Consider the following 27,869-nt stretch of genomic DNA (forward strand, 5'->3'; position numbering starts at 1 on the left):
GATCAAAGTCCAGCAATCAAACTATTGATCATGATTATTCACCCAAATTACACACTGATAACATGCCTTAACCAGAGAGTGTGTGGCCTTGACCTGGGGATTTCTGAGTACAATATTCCAAGTCCAACTGACTCCTTTGAGCAGCCCACAGAAGAGTCCAGCACTGAAATCAGGCTGTGGCCTACTCTAGGTTACTCCACACTGTATACACCACTGTATACAGGTTTTTCTTATTCTGTTTGTTTGTTTTGCTTTGTTTTGGGCTGTGTGTTGCTCTAGGAAACTCCATTTTACAAGCAGCTTTCTTCTCATTTTGAGGGGAGAGGTTGACTATAGCCACACGAGTGGGCCTAGAAACTGCACCATCTGCCAGGTAAAAGTGATGGACACCCAGCACCACAATGGCACGGTCCTGCAACAGCCTAACATCTATCTGACTGAGTAACGTCTGGAGTGTTTGTCGAGGCCTGAGGACTCCCTGACTCAGCTCAGTCCCCCACGGTTGAACAGTCTACTGCCCTGTCTGCTGGACCACCTGTTCGTCTGTCTGGATCTGGATCTGACCTGCCATTTCCTGCTCTGGACTCAGTTCCGTTTAGCCTTTCCCCTCTAAGCTGAACTCGGCAGCTTCACTCTCAAACTGGATTCTGGCAGCTTTGGTAGCGGTTTCTCCCAGCACCGGTCTGATTCACTATCTTATCAGTACCAACTCCTTCTCCACCTACTTCTGAAACTTCTCGTCCTCAGCAGCAGCCTCCTTTTACATGTATGTATAGAGCTGTATAGGTATATTTGCCGTACGATAAGAGAGTTAATATTAGTGACTAGGATAAAAGAACTTACATTTGCCTTGGCCAGGCTACTAAGGTAGGTGGATTTTATGACAAATTATTGTCATTAAAACTTCTAAACCTTGTAAGTTTACTGTTATTCAGTAAACTCTGACACTGTGCAAAGACTGACTGTTTTTGGCTTATTGCAGTTGTGACAACAGGAAAACACTATTGGCTTGGCAAGACTTAGAGGATCTCAAGAGGGTCCAGCCAGGACAGTCTCGAGAGGTAGGAAAAAAAGTAAGCTAAAACTTGGGACAAAGTAGGGTGTGGCAACAATCTCTAGGGAGGCTGAGGCAGGAGGATCAAGAATTTATATACACAATTAATACAAAAAGAGGCCATGAATTTGAAAGAGAGTAGGGGCAGGGTATATGGGAGGGCTTAGAGGGAGGAAATGGAAGGGAGAAATGCTGTAATAAAATTATAATTTCAAAAACTAAAAAAAATCTATTTTGTATACATTAAATTATATTTTATGTTGTGTATGCATTATTATAAATATATATTAAGATTTTTCTCTCATTGTTTGCTAAAAGGAGAGGCTGATATAATTGATTTTCAGATATTGAATACACCTTACATGCCTGTAATAAATTTCACTGGACATGGTGTATTTAAAAAAAAGAAAAAAAGAATTCATAGACAGTCCATGCTAATAACAAAACTGTCTCAAAAAGTCAAAAACAAACTTTGTAAAAATAATAAAAAATTAAGGGTTCATTTATAGATTTTATGAGTATGGATGTTTTACCTGCATGTATATATGTGCACCATGTGTATGTCTGGTACCTTTGGAGATCAGAAGAGGGTATCAGATCCCCTGGAACTAGAGTTATGGATGGTTGTGAACCACCATGTTGATGCTAGGAATTGAATGTGGGTCCACTGCAAGAACAATAAGCTCTCTAAACTCCTGATCCATCTCTCCAGTGCCCCGCCCCAAATAAAGAATCATGCTAGGTGGTGGTGATGCATGCGTTTAATCCCAGCACTCAGGAGGCAGAGGCAGGCAGATCTCTGGAGTTCAAGGCCAGCCTGGTCTGCAGAGTGAGTTCCAGGACAGCCAAAGCTACATGGAGAAACTCTGTTTCAAAGAAGAAAAAAAAAAGACTCTTAAGGGAGGCTTGAGTTGTAGCTCAGTTGGTACAGTGCTTACCTTACACGCACAATGCCCTGGTTCAATCCCCAACATTGCATATAACCTTGTATGGTGGATGTTGTGGAATATTACTTTAACTATGTAAAGGTGTGTTACATTTGTCAATGCTACATTTGTTTAACGATATAAAGATGTGTTACATTTATTTAAGGGGCATTTGTTTAACCATGTAAAGACATATTGCTTTGCCTGCCTAAGGTACCTGATTGGTCTAAGGAAAGGCTGAATGGCCAATAGCTAGGCAGTAGAGGGATAGGCAGGGCTGGCAGGCAGAGAGAATATGTAGGAGGAGGAATCTAGGCTCCAAAGGAGAGGAGAAAGAAGGACAGAATGAGAGAGAAAGAGAGGGAGCCAGACACGGAGTAGGACATACAGAATGAAAGAAAGGTGAAAAGCCCTGAGGCAAAATGTAGATGAAGAGAAACAGGTTAATTTAAGTTATAAGAGCTAGTGGGACAAGCATAAGATAAGGCCGAACATTCATAACTAATAATAAGTCTCCATGTCATGATTTGGGAGCTGGTTGGTGGCCCAAAGAAAGCCTGCTACGGTTGAGGGCTGGACAAATGGCCCAGTGGTTAAGAGCACTTGTTATTCTTCCAGAGGACCCAAGTTCAGCTCCCAACACCTATGTCAGAAGGCTCACAACCAGGGGATACAACACTATCTTCTGACCTCCTTAGGTATCTGTACACATGCAGTGTACATACAGAGTCACAGACAAATTCACAGAAATAAAGATAAAAATAAATCTTAAGCACACAAGCCATCTGAGAGTAAAGGCGTGCACTACCAGCATTTAACCCCATGCTTAAATTGTTCTGTACTTGGCTAACTAGAATCCTTTGAACTAACTTCTGAATCCATTTACATATCTTCATTTTGATGATATGATTCATCTTATTTTCTGGCCTATCAAGGAGTAGGCTTTTCTCCTACAACACTTAGGTTTTGTGTTTTTGTTTTTGTTTTTTGTAGGGTGGGGTTTAAGGAACTAAGATTTGGTGGCTAGCTATGCTCACCGACTTGGTAAATTTCTGCTTCCAGACAGTCAGACTCATTTCCTTTTTCTTTCTGTTTTTGGTTTTTCGAGGAAAGGTTTCTCTGTGTAGGCCTGGCTGTCCAAGAACTCCCTCTGCAGACCAGGCTGGCTTCAAACTCAGAGATCCGCCTGCCTCTGCCTTCCAAGTGCTGGGATTAAAGGCGTGCATCACCACTCCCCGGCTATTCTAGGTTTGGGACCCATGCCTGGGTTATTGGTTCTGAGAATGGAACCCAGAGTTTCCAGCATACTAGGTAAACACTCTATCAATTGAGCTACCCCCGGCCCCATATTCGTTTTCTTTCATTTTTTTTTTTTTTTCCACATAGGCCTCACTTGGCCCAGGCTAGTCAGAAATTCACTTGACAAGGAGGACCTTAAACTCTGGATCCTCCTGCCGCCACTTCCTGAGCACTATGATTATATTTAAATACTACCACACATAACTTATAACATAAATTTGCTGATGTCTCTATCAGTTCCATTCTCTATCTTTAACTTGAGTGGATGGCAGGTGCAGCTCAGTGGTAGAGCCTTTGTGTAGCATGTGTGAAGTTCTGGGTTCAAACCCCAGCAATGCAAAAGTTACCTCTAAGTGGACAGTCATGAGTTCATACCAGTTTCTCCCATTCAAATAAAGTGTCAGAAGATTCGATTTTGTTCTCTGCATTTACCTCCCTTTGGCATACAGTTGAAGACTCCAGTAACTCTCCTTATCCACATACTGAGTTTCTTTTTAACCATACGCCTGAATTTAACAATGTCCTTTCCCTACTTGGGCTACACACCCTGATTCAGATTGCTCTAGCTTTTCTTCCAAACGCTAGTCCTGAGACCCTGTAGATGCCCCCTTTACTCTGCTTGAGTGTCTGTACTCTGTCAGGCTGCCGTCCTTACCCAGCCCCCCCCCCCCTCCTCCTCCTCCTGGTGGATTCTACCCTCGTGTGTGCCATCTGGACTACTTACCCTGTTGAACTCTAGTAGCTTCTGGACTGAAGTTCTCAGGAAGGGTGGATGAGGAAGAGGAAGAAGGTGATTTATAACTTACAGGTTCTTGAACTTAGGGACTATACCTGGAACTGGTTTAGATGATGAAACTTTGCACTTGAATGAGCTTTTGGGGAGGACAGGACTTAGAACTACAGATGTATTATATATTTTACACGTGAGAAGAATCTAAGTCATTTTACCTACTGAAAAAACTTCTTGCTCCTTCTACATCCACCAAGAAGTCTTTATTTTATTTATTTATTTATTATTTTTTTAACTCTTTTGGAACCTAGACTGCCCTTTTTGTTGTTACTTTTTGTTGTTCATTTTTAGACAGGGTCTTCTGTTGCCCAGTCTAGATTAGAACTTATTTATCTAAGGATGGACCTGCCTCCACCTCCAAAGTTATGAGATTACAGGTGTATGCCACCATATCTGACTTTAAATTATTTAAAAATTTTTATTTTGAGACAGAGTTTCACTCTGTAGCCCTGACTGGTCTCAAACTCAAGATTCTTCTGTCTTCGCCTTTAAGTGCTGCTAGGATTACAGGCATGTGTAACCATGTATAGCTCTGAAATCTATTTTAACCCAAAGAATTCTCTCAGAAGTGATGCTTTGGGGCCAAGAACACAATGATCTGAGTTCAATCCTCAGATCCAAGGTGAAAGAACTGACTTCTGAAAGTTGTAGTATGAACTTCACACACTTCTGACATGTGTGAACACACACACACACACACACACACACACACACACACACACACACGTGAACAGAAGTGATGTTTTAAGGCTGAGTCTTAGGAAATGCTCTTGCGTTTATCTTGAGCTGCTTTTGGAATGTGTCCCCCAGTTTGTGGGGACAACCAAGCAGTTGTCAGCCTAAGTCATTACATGGGAAGGCCTTTGGGGAGGGGGTCAACTTGGGGAATGAAGGTCCCATAACTCAAGCCAGCTAGGCCTATGAGCTCCCAGCCTCCATTAGCACCAACCACCAGGGCACACACAGGAGCTTGGAGAAGCACTGTGTGAAGCTATTGTGAAATTTCCAACTGCACTACTGCCTTAGTTATTACCACAGGAACCAGAACTGCCAGTCGATAACCCAAAGTGAAAAGCGGCTGTCACGCTGTCTGGGAGTTGTGTTATCGACCTGTAAGACAATTGCCTGTTACGTGCTGGGTACTACTTCTGATCTACTGGGGTGAAACAGACATGGAAACTGGCAGGTGTAGAAAAGGTTCTTCATCTTCCTAGACAATTACCAGGTGCTGTTATTTTTTTCCTGGCTTTCTGGCCCAGAGGGTCCTGGGATAGATCTGTGGCCCTAACACTCTTTTAATCCCGTTCCCTGGTCATCATCTGTACCTAGAAAGACTCTCCATTTTCCTCTGCTCATTTTTTCAGACAGTGAACTAATATGCCTCAGCCTAGCTCACGCCCAACCAGAATTTCCCCACTAGCATAGGACAGTGGAGTTAGCTTCACCCTGACCGGCTCTCAGAAGAGAACTTGTGACTTTGTGTTTTAAACTAACTTAGCAACAAAGGCTCCCCTTTCCTTTTTTCCATACCAAGACAACCATTTCTAGAAAGCCAGGTAGGTGGTTCACACCTACAATTCCCACACTTGGGAGGTTGAGGCAGAAGGATTGTTATGAGAGTTCAAGGCCAGCCTGGGCGTCACAGAGTTCTAGGCTAGCCTAGGCTATAATGTGTGGGCTCCTGTCTTGAAAAAGAAAAGAAAGGAAGGGAGGGAGGGAGAGAGAGAGAGGGAAGAAGAAATGAAGGAAGGAAAGAAGGAATGAAGAGAAGAAGGAAGGGAGATGCTCATAGTATCCCTGGTCATGATAATGCAGGCCTACTTCTAAAGTCAGACTTGTGAGGCTGAGGGAGGAGGATGCAAAGTTTGAGATCACCCTGGGCTACGCAGTGGGACACTAATCTCAAAACAAAACACAAGCAGGTCGAGCAGATTTTGCAATGAGTAGTAGAGTACTCCAGGAAGGTCTTCTCCATAAGGTAGCATTTGAGGAATCTGAATGAAATTTGAGGGAAGAGTATTTCTGGTCAAGCGAAGAGCGGGTACAGAGGTCCTGACCTAGGAAGAAAGGAAGACTAGGGAGGCACGGAAACAGGTAACTACTTAGAAGGCAATCTTATAACCCAGGCCAAGATGACAGTTGCTTGGTTTGGGATGATTGCAGCAGAGTTGCAGGTGGTGAAGTCTGGTATTTGAAGGCAGCAGAGGCAAACGTACTGAGGGCCTGGGAACATTTGGGAGCTAGGATAGCTTTCAGGTTTTGGTCTGGGGGAACTGTCAAACAATGGTGCCTCTTTCTGAGCGAGAAGAGGATGGAAGTGGACTGTAGGGGCTAAGTTGTAGTGGGCAGGATTTGTTCAGTTGAGATGATACAGGAAGGTGGAGCTTAGGGAAGAGATGCGGGCTACAGACAGAAATTTTTGGTGTCATCAGCTTACAGTTAATGGAAGTCAACAGAAGAAAAGTACATTTTATATGATTGCAACAAAATGTCAAACTGCTCAGCCTGTTTTCTCATCTATGAAACAGAGACAGCTAACAACCCCTACTTCAGGGCATATATACTGAATAACAATACAGGAGTAGCTAGAATTAGCTAACATTTTCTCGTCTTAAGGGTTCTCACCACAGGGCGAGGACGCACGCTTGTAGGGATGGGACTGGCAGAAAGATGCATTAATTCACAAGCCTGTGTGCAGGAGAACAACCCGGTTTACATCCTACACTGTTGCACCTAGAACCAAGCTGGGCTGGCCCCTGAGGTTCCCCAACCGGGCAAACACCAAAGCAGGAGTATGGCAACTTGGTCACTTCCCTCACGGCAGGACTCTCCACTAAGCCGCTCCTCCTTGCTAGCCCCCCCACCCCCCCCCACCCCCCCACCCCCCGCTCCCCAACACAGTCTGGCGGACCCAGCTAGGCTAGGAGGATCTTTGGAACGCCCCAGAGAATCCGTCCGCTGGCCTCGCGGGGCGTCTAAGCCGGTTTCCTAGACGACCTTTCTCCGCTCCAGTTTCTCACTAACCCCAAGGGCTACCCGCCAGTCCTCTTGGCCTCACACCCTACTGTCCCAAGCCCACACCCGAGAGCAGCTCGTCGAACGAGGAGGCACGGTCTGAAGAGACTTAAGCCCCACGGCGAACGCTAGAAGGAAAAGCCGAGCGCCGCTGGGCGTGGGACGCCGGTTCAAGCCCTGGACTCATGGGGCTGGCGGAGCGCCACGTTTAGTCCCCAGGAGCCGCTGCGTCCTGCATCCCACCCTCCCGTGGGCCCGCCCCTCAAGCCCCGCCCTCCCTTAGCGGCCTGAAACCCCAGCTGAAGGTCCCGCCCCATCGTCTCTCAAGCCCCGCCCTCCTCAGAGACCCGCGTTGCGGCCCCGCCCCTTAGGCCCCGCCCCCGCAGGTTCCGCTCTCCTCGCCTTCTGAAAACCCGGTGGAGGCCCCGCCCCCGGCCGAGGCCCCGCCCCGTGCCCATCCGCGCCTGTGGCTCCCTGCTGATCTCTCCTGAGTCCGGCGGCCCCGGGTGTCGGCTTTCCGCCGCGGGCGGCCGGCGCTGCGCTCCCTCGCCTCCCCCCCTCGGCCCCTCCCTCGATCGCTGTGGTCGGGTAGCTCCTGGCGGGCGGCCTGCGGGCGGGCCGCCCTCTCAGCCGTCGCCCACCCCCTCTTAAAGCCGCGGCGGGAAGATGAGGTTTCGGGAACCGCTCCTGGGCGGCAGCGCCGCGATGCCGGGCGCGACCCTACAGCGGGCCTGCCTCCTGCTCGTGGCCGTCTGCGCGCTGCACCTCGGCGTCACCCTGGTCTATTACCTCTCGGGCCGCGACCTGAGCCGCCTGCCCCAGCTAGTGGGAGTTTCCTCTCCACTTCAGGGCGGCACGAGCGGCGCCGCCGCCAGCAAGCAGCCCTCGGGAGAGCTCCGGCCTTGGGGCGCGCGACCGCCGCCTCCTTTAGGAGTCTCCTCGAAGCCTCGGCCGGGTCCCGACACCAGCCCCGGTGCGGCTTTTGACCCCGGCCTGAAGAGCAACTTGACTTCGGTCCCAGTGCCCCCTACCACCGCGCTGTTGTCGCTACCCGCTTGCCCGGAGGAGTCCCCGCTGCTCGGTAAGAACTAAGATCCAAGGTCAGGGACTCCTCGGATTTCCTCTACAGGGTCCCCGGGACGTTATCCTATGATCTCTTTCAGGACTGCCAACCTCCAGGTTTTGATCATCCCCAAGACCAACTTCGGGGCTGACCTGGGAGAGGTTGCCTAGTGTCTCAGAGGCTGGGGCCCTGTTGGGAAGCCTCATGCTCCCCTGGCCCCAGCATCAGAGAAGGCCCTGGAAACACCCTTGTTCTGGCCCAAGGCTCAGGACGTTTTGGAGTTGGGGTCGGTTTAGGGTAGACGGTAGACTGAAAGGCTGCTTCCAGCCTTGCCTACCTGTAGCCACACCGGTAGCAACTTCTACCGTTTGGGGACGGGACCGACAGTGAGCAAACCACCTCCTTCACCACCACCCTCCTCCACTCCGCCTTTGAACAAGTGACTTAACTTTCTCTTTAAGGTTTCTTTCTGGTAAATGGAGATAATAAGCCGCATCTATTTAGGGAGTTGTTTTGAAGGAGTAAATGAAGCACTGTAACTAAGAGTTTAAATAATGAGGATGAACTTTTACAAAGTTGCTACAGTTGTGGGATTTCCTGGACCAAGGGGCCTTCCGTCTCCCACCCCATGTTCCTCCGCCTCAAGGTTCCTCTTAACCAAAGTGAGCCTGTCGCTCTCCAGGCGCAGAGGGCCTGTGTACTCAGGAGACTGGAGGGCTAAAATTATCCAGATCGCTGGGGGCTGCACTTTTCCTGGCTTTGCTTGACTAGCTGAACTGAACCCTGGCCTTCACCAGGCAGGGAGCCGGTAGATGGGTTTACGTTTCTAGTACTAGGAGGCTGGCCCAGGGTAGACCTCCTGTGTGCCCTGTAGACCACAGGTTGCTTCCACCGCTACCAGCCAGGTGGCTGCTCATTTCTAATGCCAGGTTTTAGAGAATGCTGTTCGGAGGAGCCCCACCTCCCCACAAACAGGCAGGCAGTCTGCCAGCAGTTCTGTCACGTTCCCGGAGAGCCCTGGCAGAGCAGGCCTTCCTATAGTCTATTGCTCAATTTCTCCAATAATTACTTCAATATTTTCATATCAAGTTTGGGAGGAACCTCTTGGAATTGGCCAAACATGAGCAGAAAATTGAATTCCTGTGGACTTGGTCGTTGATCTGGGAAACAGGAATAGCCCTATGGAAAGTGAAGTAGAGTATTAGTCCTACTGATAAATGTCCAACTTCAAACATGATAGTGTTCCTTCCTAGTGTGTAAAATAGGCTTGTCCCTGCTACCCTCACAGGGTTATTTTAGGACTGATTGAGATTGTGTACATAGTAGCTGCTCGGTCCAAGATAGCAAGTAACCAGCAATACAGTCTGAGGTTTTCTTAGACCTCCGTGGAGATGGCTCTGAAGAACACAGAGGAGGAAGAGAGTGAGTCCCCAGACCACAGTGTCTGGGCCTTTTGCTTTTGTTTTTGGTTGTTGCCTGGGCATTATGCAGATAAAATTAGTCAAGTTCCCTAGGACCAGGGACATAGCTCAGTTGGAGGAGTGCTTGCCTAGCGTGCGGAAAGCCTTGGGTTCGATCCCAGCACCACATAAAACTGAGAGCATGGTGGTACATGTCTGTAACCATAGTGCTTGAGAGGTCAAGACAGCAGGATCAGTTCAAGGTCATCTTCTTCTGTGTCGTAAGTTGGAGGCTAGCCTGAGATACATCAGACCCTGTTTCAAAACAAAAACCAGGTAAACATGGTTATAGTTGTTTAGAGTATAGGGTCTTCCTGCTGAAATATGAGAGACAGTGGTGACTGTAGTTCTCTTGGGTTGGGTTTGGTAATGTGGTGTTGCTGAATTAATTCTGAAATAGACAGCTCAACAGGGCCTTCCTGAGAGAACATTTTTAGACTGTGGAGCCAGAGGGCTGGGCCTTTTCTAGCCTGGCTACCTTCATGTGACTTGCATGGGACTGATGTTCAGGCTGCTGCTGAGGCCACAACCCCAGAAATGAGGGTAGAAGTTTTATTTATTTATTTATTTATTAAGCTCTTAGAGTTGAATGATTGGGTGCAACTTTTGGAGGGCAGTTCCTGGCCAGGAGGAATCTTAAGAAAGCTTTAAATCTGCCAGGGACTGTGTGTGTGTGTGTGTGTGTGTGTGTGTGTGTGTGTGTTTGTGTGTGTGTGTGTGTGTGTAGTCCAGCCCATCTGTTCTGCCGGGCAGGTGTCAGCCAAAGCCCTTGGCCGTGGTTTTGAGGTTTTTGGGAGAAAGCATCCCTGGGGGTTAGCACAGTGGCTCTTTCACTACTTACAGTTTCTTTCCTCGACTTTCCTCTACTTTCTAGTGTCCAGCGGTCTAAGCGAGATGCTTGGATCTTTTTCAGTTGATAGCTGGTGACTTTGAGGTGATAAGGGACCAGACCAAGCTGCTGTTAGGTCACTGGTAGATCTGTCTTTGGTCTATCAGAACATTTGAATGGATGTTAGATAGACTGAGGTTAGAATTGTGCTTCTACAATATGTGTGACGGGGGCAGGCTGTATTGTTTGGAGTACTAGTGTTGGTGGGGGTGGACTCCTCTCCTGTGGGGCTAAGTGTGAGTCCCTGGCTCTCTGTCCCACCCTCCCCGACTCCAGTGTGGGCTCCAGGGTTTAGATGGCCTTTCCTGAGAAGTTCTCCAACTCTGCCCAGAGAATTCTAGTTACTTCAGACTTTTTTCTCTAGCCTTGTGACAGGCCCTCAGGTAACTACTGTGCACTGTATACTCTACTGATCATGGCAACCAGGCTCTCTTTTCTGGCCACCTGGACGCTTGCCTGGGATAGGAGGAGCCACAGCCTTGCGGTTCTTTCCTGGAATGTTTATCTTTTTCCAGAATGTTTTATCTGCTCATATTTGGCACAGCTCAATGTGATTTGACTGGCTGTGGCACAGGCATTTTGGGTGTGGTGTTGGTGGAGAAGGTGATATCAGTTGGATTGATTTCGGGAAGCAGGGCTAGCTGGCTCAGCTGGGGGCCTGGGACAGATAGTACAAATCCTTCAAGGGGGCAGTGAGTTCTGGGCATCTTAAACCTCAGAGGCCCCTCTTGCCCAACTATGCTTTAAGGAGATACCCTTCATGTGTTGAAAAGGGAGGATTAATGTGTGTGCTGCTTTTATTTATTTGTGTGTATGTGTATATGTGGATCCATATGCCATGGTGTGAATGTGGAGATTGGAGGACAGCTTGTCAGTGGCTTTCTACCATATGGGTCTTCCAGGGTATTCCAGTTTCAGGGATGGAACTCACGTTCTCAAGCTTGGTTGCAAACACCTTTACCTGCTGAGCCATCTTGCTGGCCGAGGATTCTTATCTAGAAGCAAACAGCTGTAGGTAGCCAAGGCCCTCTTAGAGTACTTTTTCTTAGCCAGCTTCCCTGACTTTTGGGGGGTACCTTTAGCCGAGCCTCCACCATGGCTTGTGACATTGAAGATGAAGTGCTTGCTAGCTCTCTTCTGGGCTCTTGGCTCTCAGACATTTCTCTTTATCATGCTGCTGCCTTCACCCATGTGTGCACATTTGGACACAAACAAGCTGATTAGAACAGTCTGTACTGTGAGATGTGGGAGAGGGCTGTCCTTGACTTTCCCATTCTGGGATGACTCTTGGGACCTCATTACCCTATGTTTTAGGGTGGAATTTCATCCTGGGGGTTAGAGGAGGTACAGAGATCCTCACCTGGATGCAGATCTTGCAGTTTTGGATTTGGGTAACTAGCCCTTTAAGCCAGTTTTGTCTTGCTGCTTTTCTCTGGAGGCAATAATTTATTGATGTGCACACAGATCCCACTGTCTCTAACAGTCACATTAGACATACCCTAACCTGCCTGGAGCTGAGATGTATGTTCCAGGAAAAGCATTACAAGGCCCCAACTCCTCCCATCTCAGACACAGTCAGGTAGTTAGAACGTGGAAACCTGATGGCCAAGGTCCTTCAGAAATACCCTCCATGACAGTCTGGATCTCTTTTTTTTTTTTTAATTTTTTATTGTGAAACCTGTTCATTTCTCCCAAATAGCATTATGGCAGGAGAAGTGATCCCTGCCTGTTAGTTATTTTACACTTGCTATGATGTGGCTCAGTGGTTGCATATACAAGGCCTTGGGTTTAATCCCAGCACTGGGGAAAAAAAATCCCAGGCTCTGAACAAGTGTGGGAACCACCGTGGCGGAAGGGCATCAGATAATCTGGTAGATGTTCCTTGGGACATGGAAAACAAGAGCCAAAAGCAGGATTGGATTTAACCATGGTTTCTCGGGTTAGCGTTCCTGGTGGGGGGACTCGGTGGTATTCTTGCCTCAGGTTAATGCCCAGAGGACCAGGAGTTGCCTTGATTGAAAGAAGATCCTTCTAAGGGTGCTTGTGCATCCCTTCCTCTGAAAGGTCTTATGCATGTCGGGATGACTGGTAACTTCATTCATTTACAGTGAGGACTGTGTGGAGCACTGGAGCTACAGAGAAGGAAGAGGTCTCCCTTGTAGCAGTTCACAGTTTAGGCAGGAGAGACATAATTACTATACCAGTGCCTCTGAACTGTGTGTGTGTCCCTTTCCCTGACACTGTGCTCCCCCCCTTTCATTCAGGCTTGATATCAGAGTTCTTCTGTCCTGGTTTTATTTGATTGTGTGAAAATTTTCCTTTTCTTTCCGAGGCCGTCCATTAGCTCTGCTGGGTAATCTTAACTTGCTGCTTTATAATGATTATAATGAGATATCAACGGCCATCTGCCTGGGTATTATGGTCTTTGAGTAGCAGCAGGGTAGGGATTTCCAGGCTAATTTAGGGGTTGAGAATGATGGGGCAGTTGGTGCCAAGTCAGTCTGAGCCCTCCCACAGATTCTGCCCTGGGACCATTCAGACTTTGGAAGCACAGTCAACCGGCTCACCTGGATGCACTGGGCTCATGGACGAAGGGTCTCTGTGAAAGGGACCTAAGTATTTTTTGGTCAAGCCTGGTGATTCCTTCACTTCCCATTTATTTACTGCCTCTGTTCCTTATTCCCATTCTTTGTTCCCTGTTTGTTCCTGCCAAGAGAGACTGAAATTCTGCTTGAATTAATTAATGTCTACTTGGAATTTGCAGGGTTGTTTTGTTTTTTGTTTTTTGTTTTTTTAGTGCAGTGGAGTGGTAATCTTTTATAAGAAAGAAATTGTATGCATGTGTACATGAGTGTGTGTGTGTGTGTGTGTGTGTGTGTGTGTGTGTGTGTGTGTGTGTAGACATGCTTGCCATGGCACCCTTGTGGAGGTCACAGGACAACTTTGGGTATTAGTTCTTGCCTTCCACTGTGTTTGAGACGAGGTTTCTTGTTGTTTGCTGCTGCGTTCATTAGGGCTGCCTGTCCCATGAGCATCTGGGATTCCCGTCTCCACCTCCCACTGGCTGTAGGAGCACTGGGAACATAGACGGGCTATGGTTTGGCTTTTATTTGGGCATTCAAATTCAGGGTCTCCTCTTATGACAAATAGGCTTCCCTTTGAGACTGATAGTGTGATGGTTTGACATTTGATTCTGTCATAACTGATGTGCTTCCTGGGCCAGTGGCCAGCCTGGCCCTGCACCTTTGAAAGGCCTTAGCAAGGCATGGGACTGAATTTCATGGTCTCCATAGACCTAGCCTTCCTGTATCTAAACTGGGCAAGATCTCCTAAAAGCTGACTGCAGCTGTGACTTAAGAGACCTCAGTTGGGGAGCCGGTGTTTGTCTGGGTCTCTGCAGGGTGTGGTGAGGGTGCCATTGTCCTGAACTCGCTAAGGCCTGTTCTGAAAGTCAGAGACCTCCAGGTTAGAGGCCTGGAGTGGTTTGGCCTGATCTTAGTTCTAAGTGAACGTGGCCTAAAGGGATTCGTCATTAGGAGACAGAGGGGTGAGTCACACACTCGTGGTCTTGTCCTCAGCCCTCCACTTCCTTATACAAATGGAGGCCAGGGGCTGTATCATTTATTGGCTGTTGCTGAATTCTCTGACGGTGATTTTAAGTATGTTCTGGGTGTATTGTGTAACTATGATGATTTGCCTTATGGAGGTGTCAGGACAAAGGCTGTTTGCTTTTTTTCTTTTTGAGGGTAGGAGTAACCTTTCTTTTGTGGAGAGTAATGCAGGTGGTGGGGGTGTATAACTCAGTGCAGAGCACATGTTTGAAGTCCTAGATTTGATGATCCCCAGTTCTGAAAACATACACACAAAACCCAAGCACACTGAAAATAAGTTGCCAAGTTAAAAAAAAAAAGAAAAGTACACTCACATTCTTTTCACCTAAGATAAACATGCCTCCCTATTTTCTGCTATCTTTTCCTTCAAGTGTTTAAGAATATAGCTGATACTTTGTTTCTGGATTTCTTTTTTTTTTTTTTTTTTTTTTTTATTTTAACAATGTCTTGCTAGGTTTCCCAGGCTTATAACTCCTGCCACGGCCTCCCAAGGACTCGGGCTCCAGGTGTGTTGGCACCGTCCTCAGCTCCTCAGCCAAATGGCCAGTTTTTATGTCATTTGACACAAACTAGAGTCATTTGGGAAGAGGGGACCTCAACTGAGAAAATGCTCCCATCAGATTAGCCTGTGAGTAAGCCTGTGGTTCATTTCCTTAGGGCTTGATCCAACGTGGGAGAGCCCGGTCCCTTGTGTGTGCTTCCAACCCTGGGTAGACCGTCCTGGGTGCCATAGGAAAGCAACTAGGCAAGCCCTGCTGGGGGAACAAGCCTCCCGCAGGGCTTGCCCAGCCTGCAGTCTCTCCATGGCTTCAGTTCTAAGTGTAAGATGAAATGAACTCTTTCCTCCCCAAGCTGCTTTTGGTCATGGTATTTAGCACAGCAATAGAAATAAATCCTAACTAAGATGCCCAGTATGGCTGATATCTTTACAGGAGGAAGAATAGGCTGATATAAATTCATGTAGTTAGCCTGGTGATCATTCTTTTTCATTTAAGGTTCTGTTACAATCTTGGTCCTGCATCTTTTAAAAAAAAAATCACAGAGGTGGGGTGGGGATGTAATTCAGGAGAAGGGTGATTGCTAGCAGGTGTGAGGCCCCAGGCTTGATCCCCAGCACTGCAAGAAAATAATAAAACAAAACTAACCAATAAATCACAAAAGCGGTGTCATCTTGGTCAGCAGAATATGCCATGGCTTTCCTTTCTCATCACTCAGCTGTTGTTAGACACATATATGTGGGTTTTGTTTTCCTGGTGGTATGGTGAGCTTTGTGTGCAAAACTGTACTTTGTGTATGGTGTCTGTAGGACATTTTCCAAAAGAGAAAAAAGGATGAGTTCTGTTTGAGAAGCACTGGGTTTCAAGCCTTCTTGCAAAGGGTTAAGTGCATTGGAAATGACAGGTTTGCACAGTGCTGTTAAATGAATAGCACTTACGTGGAAGGATATGTTTAGAATTCTGATTAAAAGGAGAAAAGGCCCAGGAAGTGCCTGGGCAGGGCCAGAGTACAGTACACAGCAGATCTGTAGATCTGGCTGAGCAGATCTGCTGTGAATAGAATCCGTGGGGATGGTGCCACCTCAGGAACTTCTCCACTTGTTTCCTTAGCCGCCAAATCCCTGGGTAGGTTTATGTGGCCTAATGTGGCTCCAGGGCTGAGTGCCGGATGAATACTTGTGGGCCAACCAGTGCCATTGACCTCATCGAGATGTGACACAGAGGAGAGGTGGGAATGAGCCAACAAATTAGATGCTGAAACATACACAGCTTCCTATTACCACGTGTGCCTGAGTTCTAGGGAGGGGCTGTGGAGTGAGAATCTTTTACGTTTCCGGGAATTCTCTTAAGGGAAAAGCCTGGGAAAGTAACAGAGGCTGGCTTTCAGCGAGGACTTGGTGGATTACGTCAACAAAGCCTCAGGCTGCTGCGCTTGGCTCTTCCCAAGGAGTGTATTTTGAAGTTACTCCATTTTGAATGTTCTCAGTGGAGCTAGATTCTCTTCTGAGGGGATGTTTGGTGTGGAGAATCTGCTGGGGCTCATTTGGCACTGAGCTTTTTGGAGTGAGAGCAAGGTTGCCTTGAAGGAGGGGGCAGGATTCTGCCAGACTAGCTTGACCCATGCAGTGTCTGAGGTCAGGTTCCTTCCTGCCTTTCCGTATGGGCCTGGAGAGGCCTGGCAGGGGCGTCAGTAAATGCTTGGCCCAACGACAGGGTTCATTCTGAAAATGCCCTTAACATTTTCTTTGAAAGTTCTTTCCTGTTTTGCGTAATGTCCACTTGCCTTTGACATCCTGAAACCACAGAGCTGCTGTTGGTGTGACAAGACATCAACAGCTTGAAGAAAGAGAAAGACAGACGGACAGACAGAAAAGTACTCTAGGATGAGGGAGACGCAGAGGAGCTGGCGTTTGTATTAGACAAGCATGGAGGCATGGCCTGGTGGCTTCTTCTATTCAGATAAGCATTGTAGGCAGCCTGAGCTGAGGCTCTGCTGGTCAACATGCTTAAGAGAGACCCCAAAGGAAGGGGACAGACATGAGCTCGTTTGTTTATACAGCAGATTTTATGGGAAACTACACTGTACGAAGTGCAAGAGGTAGACCCAAATGAGGTCCAGCCTCCTGTTCTAGAAGAGTCCCTTCACAGTGGGTGAATCTTGGCCAGCCAGGGCCAGAAGCCTTGCCGTTCAGAGGCTCCTCGGGGCAGGGAGTGAAATGGGTGGTCTGGACTAGGGCCAGCATCAGACACCAAGGGCCCCTTGCACACACTGATTCTGGCAACCCTGCCTCAGCCTGTCTGAACACTCTTCCCGTCCTGTGTTGGGCTGGGGTCTGTTGCTGGAAATAGCCCAGGATTTCTTCTAGTTGCTGTCACACAGCCAAATCTGCAGCTGTTGCCTACAGTCACCCACAGGGTAGGAGAGGAAAGGAAGCGAAGGCAGAGGGCGTGGAAGATGATCAAAGAGGCAGTGCTGGAGTTCAGGCTGTGGGGACTGCTGTGGGCAGGCCGCAGAAGGCTAGGGAGCTCAGGGAGGCAGTGGGGGAGGGGTTTCTGTCTGTAGAGGGCAGGGACAAGTCTGGAACCGCAGTGGAGTCAGGCTTCTGCTCCTTGGTGTCAGACTCCTTTGGTTCACGTTGCCTTTCTGAAGTTTTAAGTGGACTGGTTCTCTCCCTCCTAAATTCTAGTGTGGGGTGTGTGTAGAGACAGCAGCTATATCTGCATCGTGAAAGGCCTCAGAAATTCTTTGTGAAGCTTACCACCCACTACTTTCAGAGCATTTGTGGTGAGGCTTCTTCTGAGGACTTTGTCATCTCTGTCGAATAGGCGTGATGATTTTAGCAGGTGCATGGCTGACTGAGAAATGGATCGGGGAGGCTGGAGAGGTGGCTTGGCGGTTAAGCATGACCTGCTCTTCTAGAGGACCCAGGTTTGGTTCCCAGCACCGACACTAAGTGGGTCACAGCCACCGTGATTCTAGCTCCTAGGATCTGATGCTCTCCTGACCTCTGAGGGCACCTGCACACACATTGATTGTATCCACTCTCACAGACACACAAACAAAAATGAAAATGACTCTTAAAAAAATGAAGCGAGGAATGTCTCTGTCATACTAGGCAACTGTGAGATGTGAGAAAGTTGCCTCTGTGCCTCCGTATTCTCATGTATAAAATGGGCTAATAATAATATCACTTAAGAGATGAGAGGTTTAGGGAGTGGCCATGAAATGGCCTAAATTAGTGCTAGCATGTATTAAACTCTGATTATGTTGTTTATCGTTGATAGTAGTAATACTGTATAGTCCCTTGAGGATACCTGAGGCCACACAAATTGTACTGAACCCTATTTGCCCATGACAAACCCTAATTTCTAAATCAAGCATAGTAAGAGACAATAGTAATAAAAATAGAACAATTTTGGGGGCTGGAGAAATGGCTTAGCGGTTAAGAGCACTGACTGCTCTTCCAGAGGACACGGGTTCAATTCCCAGCATCCACATGGCAGCTCACAACTGTCTGTAACTCCAAGATCCGACACCTTCACATAGACATACATGCAGGCAAAAGCACCAATGCCAAAAAAATTAAAAATAAATTATTTTAAAAAATCGAACAATTTTATAATTGTTACCAACATGCTGTAAGAAGGTTATCTGGGAATGGTGAATTGTTTGTGTCAGGAACTTTCCATGTGGTATTTTCGGGTAGTAGACATGACTGGAATGAGATAGTAACTGAAATTGTGGGATGGGAAACTGAAGTGGGGGGTGGGTGGGCTGTAGTTCTTATTTTGGATAAATTTCCCCCTTGACAGGGGCCAAGAATTGAACTGGGAACCTTACATACTCTAGACAAGCACGCTACCACTGAGCCACATCTCCAGCCCAGCCTCCCTTGTGTGTGTGTGTGTGTGTGTGTGTGTGTGTGTGTATACATGCAGGCTTGCTTACATGCACACATGAATTATGTGCTTGTGGAGGCTAGAGATCATCGTCCTGTGTCTTCCTCAATGATTTCCACCTTGCTTTTTGAGGTTTCTCCTTAAATCTGGAGCTCACTGTCTAGCAAGTTCTGGAACCCCCCTCACCTCATTCCTCCCAACATCAAGGTTACAGACGGGTGCCACCATGCCTGACTTTCATGTGATGCTGGGGGTCTGAACTCAGATTTTCAGCCTGCACAGCCAGCACTTTTCCCATGAGCTGTGTCTCCCCTCCCCCACTAATTTGTCCCCACTTTGATTTTTGCTTTATGGGATCTCTTCCCTTTATAGTTAACAATGATACCACATTAATTAAAAAAAAAATTATACCTACCACTGTAACAAAGCTACTTCAAAATGCATGCAGCATGCATAATTTACTATGTTCCAACCATAATTATTGTGTGAAACTAATTTATATTCACCTGTTTGTCCATTACCTTCCAAAGTGTAATTTTGCCTATAATTATCCTGCTTATCTTTAGTTGTGGCTGCCTAGTATCTTTTAAAATTTTTTTTTCAAGTTTTAATTATTTATTTATTTTGGTTTTTTTTCCTTTCTTTCTTTTTTGCGGGGGAATGGGGGCTGGTTTTGAGACAGGGTTTCTCTGTGTAGCCTTGGCTGTCCTGGAACTCCCTCTGTAGACCAGGCTGGCCTCGAACTCACAGAGATCCTCCTGCTTCTGCCTCCAGAATGCTGGGACTAAAGGTGTGCAACGCTACTGTCTGGCTTAACTGTTTTTTTAATTAAATTTGTTTTCTTTTCTAATTAAAAATTTTTCATACGATATACTCTGATCATGTTTTCCCCTCCCCCAGTTCCTCTAATTTTCACTGTGTAGTCTAGGCTGACCTAAAATTCATAATCCTCCTGCCTCAGCCTCATGCCTGTTTACTAACCTTACTGCTAATTCCTTAGTGTTCTTCATTCCAGGTTTCACTGTCATAATCTTGAGCACATTCTGCAGAACATAGCTCTTTATTTCAGTTGAATTACTGAAGCGTTTATCTAATTATTCTGTATCAATAAAAAATTGGGAGTCAGATATTGGGATAAGAACCTGAAAGGGAAGAGATGCAGGGAAGCAGTCACCAGTGATTTCCTACCTCTTCTGTTCCTTCCTCCAAAAGGGCTCAGATCCTCTCTCAGCCCCGCCTTATTACTTCCTGTTTTCTATCTGTCCACAGTCCTCCAAACCTCTATGTTTAATTTTGGTCAGCTAGTGTCTAGCTCTGCCCTCTGACTCAAAGCAAGCTTTATTTTCAGAATGAAATAAAAATATCATACAATAAATTGCTTCCTTGGGATACATTCTTAGAAGGAATCTGTAGGCCAGATAGGGTCATCTTAACAACATGGGTTCATACTGCCACACTACTTTCTAAGAGGTTTGGAGTCATTCACAGGCTTTAAATATGAAACTCCTGGCTTCTAAAGAATGTGGATCCAAAGGAGTGTTCAATCTATCTTGAGTTTCATGTGAATATTTCTAGTGTCTCTCTCTCTCTCTCTCTCTTTCTCTCTCTCTCTCTCTCTCTCTCTCTCTCTGTCTGCCTCTCTCTCTCTCCTCCCCAACCCATGTGTGTGTGTGTGTGTGGGTGTGTGTGTGTGTGTGAGAGAGAGAGAGAGAGTTTTCCCAAGTTAGACATGCTTTTCTTGACAGTGATTGCCTCTGGGCTGTTCCTTCCCGGGTACTCAGTATTCTAAAAAGGAATCTGCAGAGATGATTTATACAAATTAAGAATGAACTTTCCTCTTTCCTCTATATGTAAAGCCAAACTTATAGAATAGGATCAGATGTTGGCTATAAAAACCCAACTTTAAAATGATATTGATCTAAACCTTTGTGAGTTGGTTGCTAGTAACAGCTGCATGCAGCCAGCTATAGAGACTGTTATTAATAGTTTGTGGTAGATTAGCCTGGGTGCTTGGTCATTTAACCTGAGTGGACAAATTCCTGAATAACAGTTCTGGTTTTCAGAAGCCAATTAACAGTGCCCAAATCAAAGAACACTGGAATTATTTTGGATTCAAAATAAGCTGATGCAGTTGTCTAAAATCTGCAAATATGAAGGGCTGATATTTTCCTCTACATGCCTTTTGTCTGGCGTATAGGGCTGGAGATAGAATTCAGGGCCTCATACACGCCAGGGCAGGCCTCTTTGGACACTAATAGAAGCCTGCTTAGTCGCAGAAATGGTAACGTAATTAGAGCCAGTGATTTCAGATGACCACAAGTGTACAGAGCCAGGAGATGAGGCCATACTCAACTTGTAAGGGACACTGCCTTCCTCTTTTAGTCCCTTCCTGTATCTTCTACCAAATTCACAGTTCCCTTCTGACACAATAGGACACTCTGGGTCCACTGAGTCAGGTCAGAGCTGTTTTTTCCTACGTGAAATGGGATCACTTCTTTCCTTGGAGAATTCGCAAGTGACACAAGGCATAGAATTGTTGATAAATACTGTTCCCTTGGGCACAGAAGGCATACATCCAGTTCCTTAGGCGATTTGGTAAAGTTTCTTCCAAATAGAGAAGTGTGAAGCTATGACCAAAGCTTTCGGAAGTGGAAAACTCAGAGTTGCGGTCTGGGGGAGACTGGCCTGGCCGGTGTGTACAGGTCTACTCTAGGCCACAGGGAGAAGGGCTCCATCTTGTTAATCCACACTGGGAACATACCTGGAGTATGTGCTTCCATGTGTTAGGTGTGCCAGGGATTGGAAGCTGCCTACACAGCCTTCTCCAGGTGGACCTAGTTTATGAGTACTCGGAACATAAACAATTAAAAGGTTTTCAGAAGGAGCCAGAAAGGAGTGTTGGATGTTTTGTGGCCTCTCAAGATGTGAGAAGGTATGTTATTAAAATAAAAAAAATGGAAAATTCTGCATAGAGAAACCTTGTCTTGAAAAAAAAAAATGGAGAAAAAAATACGTCTTCAGTTAGGTTGTATGTCTGGCGTGTTGGTAGACCACCTAAGGCACAAGCCTGGGGTAGCCTTTTATGTTCTGCATGGGGGCTGGAGTTGAAATCCAAGATGCCTTGTCTGGAAGTCGGTCTGTTGCCAATGTACTGAATCATCTCTGGGTCTCAGTTTATCAAGGGATAAGACTGAGGGTTGGCTTAAATGCTCATTGGAGTATCTTCCTGCCTGATGTTGCTATTGTAGCCGTGGTGAGCCAAAAGGCTTCATTGTAGGACCCTGGAGTGCTTACTGGGGCTGCCTTGTAAAGCTGGGAGGGTTGTCAGTAGGCCTTGAGAACCAGGATTGAGTCTTCACTGAAGAAATGCACACCTGCCCTGTCCTCACATGATGTTTTTGATTACAGATTCACACTTGAGAATTGTGCAATCCAGTCACAAGAAAGCTCTCTCTCTCTCTCTCTCTCTCTCTCTCTCTCACACACACACACACACACACACACACACACACACACACACTCACCGCACTCCATGTTTTAAGTAAATTATAACTGTGTGGCGCTGCATTCGTAGCGGTCCGTGGTTGCTTTTGGCAGACACAGCTGTTAGACTCATCTGGCCAACCTGGGGCCTAAGCAGGACGGCAGACGCTGGGGATCAGTCGAGGAGTTGCTCAGTGTGAGAATCTAGTCAGTAGGAGCCATATTCTGACTATAGAGCCCTAGGCTGCAGCCACACTAACATCAGTCATGCACAGCTTCATATTTGTTCAGCATTCCCTACAGGCCAGGCATTGGGGAAAATTTTTCATTAACAGTTACAGCAGCTCATTTTCTTGCTTAATTGTCCTGACCAGAACCTCTGTTATAATGCTGAATTGGTGTGGTAAAAGAGGACATCCTTTTGTTCTTCCTTAGTGGTGAAATACTCAGGTTTCCACTGTTAAGAATTGTGTGCACGCCTTTTATCCCAGCACTCAGGAGGAGGCAGAGGCAGGTGGATCTCTATGAGTTCGAGGACAGCCTGGTCTATAGATAAAGTTCTAGGACAGCCAGGGCTGCACAGAGAAACCCTATCTTGGAAAACAAAAGCAAAAAACAAACAAGCAAGCAAAAGACTTCTGTAGAGGCAGACGGCAATACACAGAAGGCCACAGATTGCTCAGGGAGCTGAGAAGTCAAAAGCCAGAGTGGAGAAGTCAGTTTGCTCTAGCCTCAGGCTGTCATGGTGACAGATAACCCAGACCTGCAGGCCTTCCTTCCTTCCAGCAGCCCTTAAGGAGCACATCCAGCCCCATCCTTATTTTCTTCCTTTCTTTTTATTTTCTCCTTTCCCATCCGGCTATCAAACTTCACTTCATGGCCCGTTATCATCATTGTTCTACAGATTCTCTCGCCTTGCTCGGATTTGTTGTGTTTTGTCTTTATTTTCATTTCTGTTTCTGAACGCTGCCCCAGGCAGCCCTGCTCCTGTGTTTACAGCACGTGCGCCTCCACTTGCCACACAGAAGCCACTGGAGTGTGTGTGTGTATTTTTAATTAAAACCATTACATTTTTAGATTAACATGCAGTAACATTGATTTGTCATATAATTTTATGGACTCAAACTTGCTTATATTTTATGGACTCAAACAACACCATAATCAAAATATAGAACAGTTTAGTCCTTTCCAAAGTCCTCCTTATTAGTCATAGTCTCCTCTCATTAATCCCAGACAACTGTTTTGTTGGATACAGAGTCTTACTTTATAGTTTACACTGCCCTAGAATTCATTGTTCAGGCTAGGCTGGCATTGGACTCTGAATAATCCTCCTGCCTCAGCCTCCCACATGCTAAGATTATAAGTATGAACCATCACACCCAGCCATCTTTTTTCTACTACTTTTATCTCCCTCCATCTCAGGGCCTTACATGTAATAGGTAAGCATGTTACTACTGAGCCCCAGTGTGTGTGTGTGTGTGTGTGTGTGTGTGTGTGTGTGTGTGTGTGTGTGTGTATGTACATGTGCTTGTGTTTTGAGACCAGATCTCTGTTGTATGGTCTTGGCTGGTCTAGAATTCATGTTTGTTCTCAACTTCCTGAGTCCTGACATTATATGTACCACGATGCCTAGTTCCTTACGAAGATTTTGTCAATTGTACCAATAATGTGGTAAAAAGAAAATCAGCAATTATGTATTATATTCAGCCTCTCCATCTGGCACCATATCCCAGACTTCTTTGTATTTTACAGCAGGATGTTGTTGAATAGTAGAAGCCAGTTATTTGTAGACGTTTCCTCAGGTTTGCTGTTGGTTCATGATGACACTTTTTGTGTGCTGGCTCTCACTGTGTAGCCCAGGCTAGCTTTGTACTTGTGTCCCTCCTGAGCTGTTCCCTCAGCCTATTGTTATTATGTAAATATTCGATTATTCTTCAAACTTCCCTTCACCGGATTGTTTTTAACATCTGTGGTCATTTATTCCTGAATCAGTTACGATGGTGGTTGATTTCTTTGCATTTGTTACTTAAAAGAGATCCCTACCCCAAATCAATTCTCTGTTTTCGTCTACTCTTTGATTTATAGATAATGCAGACTGTGATCCTTTTTTTTTTTTTTTGGTTTTTCGAGACAGGGTTTCTCTGTGTAGCTTTGCGCCTTTCCTGGAACTCACTTGGTAGTCCAGGCTGGCCTCGAACTCACAGAGATCCGCCTGGCTCTGCCTCCCAAGTGCTGGGATTAAAGGCGTGCGCCACCACCGCCCGGCATGATCCCTTTTTTTAAAGTATTTTTTTGAGGTTATAGTATAATTACATCATTTCCCCTTCCCTTTCTTCCCTCCAAACTCTCCCATATACTCCTCCTTGCTCTTTCAAATTCATGGCCTTGTTTTTTCATTAACTGTTGTTATATACATATTTGTATATGCATATATATCCCCAAATGCCTAAGTACAGCCTGCTCACAGACTGTTGAGTCTTGGTTTTTACTTTCTTCAGTGGGTTACAGCTTTTACTGTCGTTATTTATTCCGATGCTTACCATCCCAGGGTTACCAATGGGATCCCCACTGGCTGGCTCCTGTATCCTTTTGATATATCCGGTCGTTCTTGGAGCAGCTTCTTGTAGGAAAGAGTGAGGTGTTTCGGGAGGCTGCTCTTTCCCCGACAGCCCTGGCACCAGCCATTTTTTCCAGTGAGTCCTAGTTCTTTTCAGGAGAGGATTATATTTAGAGAACAAGAATTAGCTGCCAGGTGTTTACTTTTGTTTTTAGGGTCCGTTTACCATGTGTACACTTAGCCTGTTGATTCTGACTGCCCAGTGATACTCCTCCGATTTTCTCCTCTCTTTTCCTTTTCCCACACTCCTTGGCCAGATAGCACTATGAGGAGCACCCTTATACAGGATTCCCTGTCCCTGTCTTTTATCTCATCGGAGGAACACTGGGATTACACATGTGTGCTAGCAAGCCCAGCTTTGTGTGGGTTTGAGGATCTGAACTCAGGGCCTCTTGCTGGCGCAGCAGATGCTTTATCCGCTGGGCTATCCCCCAGCCTGCCATGGGGTTTCTAGGAGCCTTCTTTCTGAGCTGGACAGCTAAAGGCAGGTGCACTTTCTACAAACCCCAGCAAGGAGTAAGAGCAGGAATCTGTCTTTAGGCTTGCACCAAATGAAGCAGAAATTCATTCTTGGATTTCCTTACAAAGGTGAACACCAACCTAGTTAATTGGGCCAGAGACGTTCTTGACCTGCAATCACAAACTCGTAAGAGTTTTCAGTGCTGGTAAAACCTTCTCACCTTGGGTGGAAACCTTTTTACCTTTGGACAGAAGTAAATTGTCACTTCGGGTGGAAACCTTTTTACCTTTGGACAGAAGTACACTGTCACATCTCCAGTTTTGGAGTCTCCAAGAGGATTCCCTGCAGTCTTGTTTCTACTGCCCCCACTGAATTCAAGAGCCACAACCAACAGAGAGGCTGGAGAAGAGTTTAGCTCAGTGAAGTCATGTCAGACCCAACTTTTGTGTCGCCTCCCTCCCTTTACTCTCTGGAACCCGAGATTGAGAAGGATTCAGAGACAGAGGTAGGGCAGAGCATGGGGACACGGGGACAGCAGAGGCCTGACTGTTCACATCTGCTGTCCTCCATGTAGCTGTATCATGACCATCCGAACCCTAAAGGATTAGTGAAGGGCAGGGCGAGACAGCTCCTCAGAGGCAAGATTGCTCCTGTCGACTGTGTCGGCCCCCCTTGCCTTAACTTCTCTTCAGATGGAGGCATTATGGTTTCCTCTCTGGCAGGAGTCTTAAGGGTCTGGTTTGGGGTGGATCCTGACCCTTCAAGGTGATATAATCTGGTCATAACGTTGTTCCTTTACTTAGATTTAGGTTTTAACGCCTTTGGTGACATCTCCATGGACTGAATGGCCAAGGCTTAGGCTTTTCTGGTCATCCCACAGCCTGAATAAGACTTGGAGATTTGGGCTTGTTCTCACCAGGAGTGAGTAGCACGGGTGAAGAGTGTGTTCTGCATGGCAGCGTGAGGCCCAGACGAGGAAAGGCAATGCATTTTCATCAGGTTAGTCCATCCTTTGCCACAAATGCAAATTACAGGCCTAGAGCCTGAAGAAAGTTTAAATTAACCAGTTAAACTTATTTTGGGCAGTACTAGCAGCTGATGAATCAGGCTGTGCCTGGAAACAAAAGGCTTGCTTAGAGTCTAGAAATAAGAGTTTTGTCTCAAAACAAAACAAGACAAAACCCAAGCAAGCAAACAAACAAAAAAACCCTAGTACTCATATTGAGATGTAGCTTCCTGGGACTGGAGAGATTGCTCAGTGGCTAAGATTAGCTGCTGCTCTTCCAGAGGACCTGGGTTCAATCCCCAGCATCCACATGGGGACTCAGAACTGTCTATAACTCCAATTTCAGGGGATCCGATGTCCTTTTTGGTCTCCAGGGGCACTAGACACACATGTGGTACAAATACATGGAGATAAAACACTCATACACATACAATTTTAAAAAATCAAATCAAAATCAGAGATGCGGCTTTCTGGGCTACTCAGAATGTATGTGTGAGTAGACATGCTGCCCAGCATGAGTTTCCCTTCAGTGCACGTCTTGAGTGTGGTAGATGGCAGCCTCACCAGCAGTGTGAAGGCCGACCACGGTGCTTGGCCTTTGAAGGCTAGCTAGGTCTTGAATGATGTAGACAGCCATGTGTCACTGTGTGGGAAGTGACCGGTCCATGAAGCTGATGGCTGACTGTTGCTGAGGCTGCTCTCTACACATGGAAGGTGACAAAGTGGGGCTGTGTAGGCACGTGGCAAGGCTGCCCCAAGCAGAGAGGTGGACAGAGCAGCCACCAGCCCCACTGTGATACAGCTTTCTGCTTGACCCTCCGTCCGGCTTTGTCTTGTAGGTCTCCTCTGGCAGGTCCCTTTATGCTTTGAGCAAATGCTTTGTTTTTCTCTGTCTCTAAGTCTAGAGATCTTCTCCCACAGATGTGTTCGGTTTCCTGTTGAAATGGGCTTCTCCCTCTGGGCCGAACAGTGGGTGATGAGTTGGCAGGAAGAGCGGTGGGTGTGGAACTTGTGTTCTGTACACATGCCCAAGATGTGTTGTGTCAGCAGCAGGAAAAGAGACGTTTCTTTTTCTTTTCTTGGTTTGCTCTTTTTTCATAGCCAAGTCCTGTGATTTGGAACCAGACATAGTTGTACACACCTGTAATCCCAGCACTTGCGAGAGAGAGGCAGGAGCAGGTCAAGGTCATCCTCAGCTGTACAGTGAGTTTGAGCCACCTGAGCTATATGAGAATCTGTCTCAAAATTAAACAGAAATTATATGATTTGAAGCTTTAAAAAATTTATATTTATTCGGGCTGGAGAGATGGCTCAGTGGTAAAGAGCACTGCTCTTCCAGAGGATTCAGTTCAATTCCCTGCACCCACATGGCGGCTAGCAACTGTCTGTAACTCCAGTTCCAGATTTCTCGGCACCTTCATACAGACATACATGCAGTCAAAACACCAATGAACATAAAATAAAATAAATTATTTTTAAAAATTTACATTTATTCATTTAGTGTATGTCTTAGTTAGGGTTTGTATTAATGAAGAGACCCCATGATCGTGGCAACTCTTATAAGAGAACATTAATTGGAGTGCTCACTTACAGTTTCAGAGGTTCAGTCCATTATCATGGTGGGGAGCATGGCGGCGAGCAGGCAGATGTGGTGCTGGAGTAGCTGAGAGTCCTACATCTTGCCAGCAACAGGAAGTTGACTGAGGCACTGGGCGGTATCCTGAGCATAGGGGAACCTCAAAGCCTGGCCCCACAGTGACACACTTCCTCCAACAAGGCCATATCAACTCCAACAAAGC

General features: G+C 46.4%; 1 protein-coding gene across 2 annotated transcripts in view; it reads left to right on the forward strand.

Moving 5' to 3' along the window:
- Positions 1-7,516: 7,516 nt before the first annotated feature.
- B4galt1 (beta-1,4-galactosyltransferase 1) overlaps positions 7,517-27,869 on the forward strand; it is a 47,662-nt gene continuing 27,309 nt past the window's right edge. Inside the window, exon 1 of one of the 2 annotated variants that reach the window (XM_052717357.1) lies at positions 7,517-8,165. In XM_052717357.1, coding sequence (XP_052573317.1) covers positions 7,751-8,165 — 415 coding nt within the window. In that variant the 5' untranslated portion in view covers positions 7,517-7,750. The remainder of the gene's footprint in view (positions 8,166-27,869) is intronic. The other variant, XM_052717356.1, reaches the window with a different exon arrangement.

Source organism: Peromyscus californicus, unplaced genomic scaffold, assembly GCF_007827085.1.
Source record: "Peromyscus californicus insignis strain IS unplaced genomic scaffold, ASM782708v3 Scaffold_5__1_contigs__length_169319896, whole genome shotgun sequence".
NCBI lineage: Eukaryota > Metazoa > Chordata > Mammalia > Rodentia > Cricetidae > Peromyscus > Peromyscus californicus.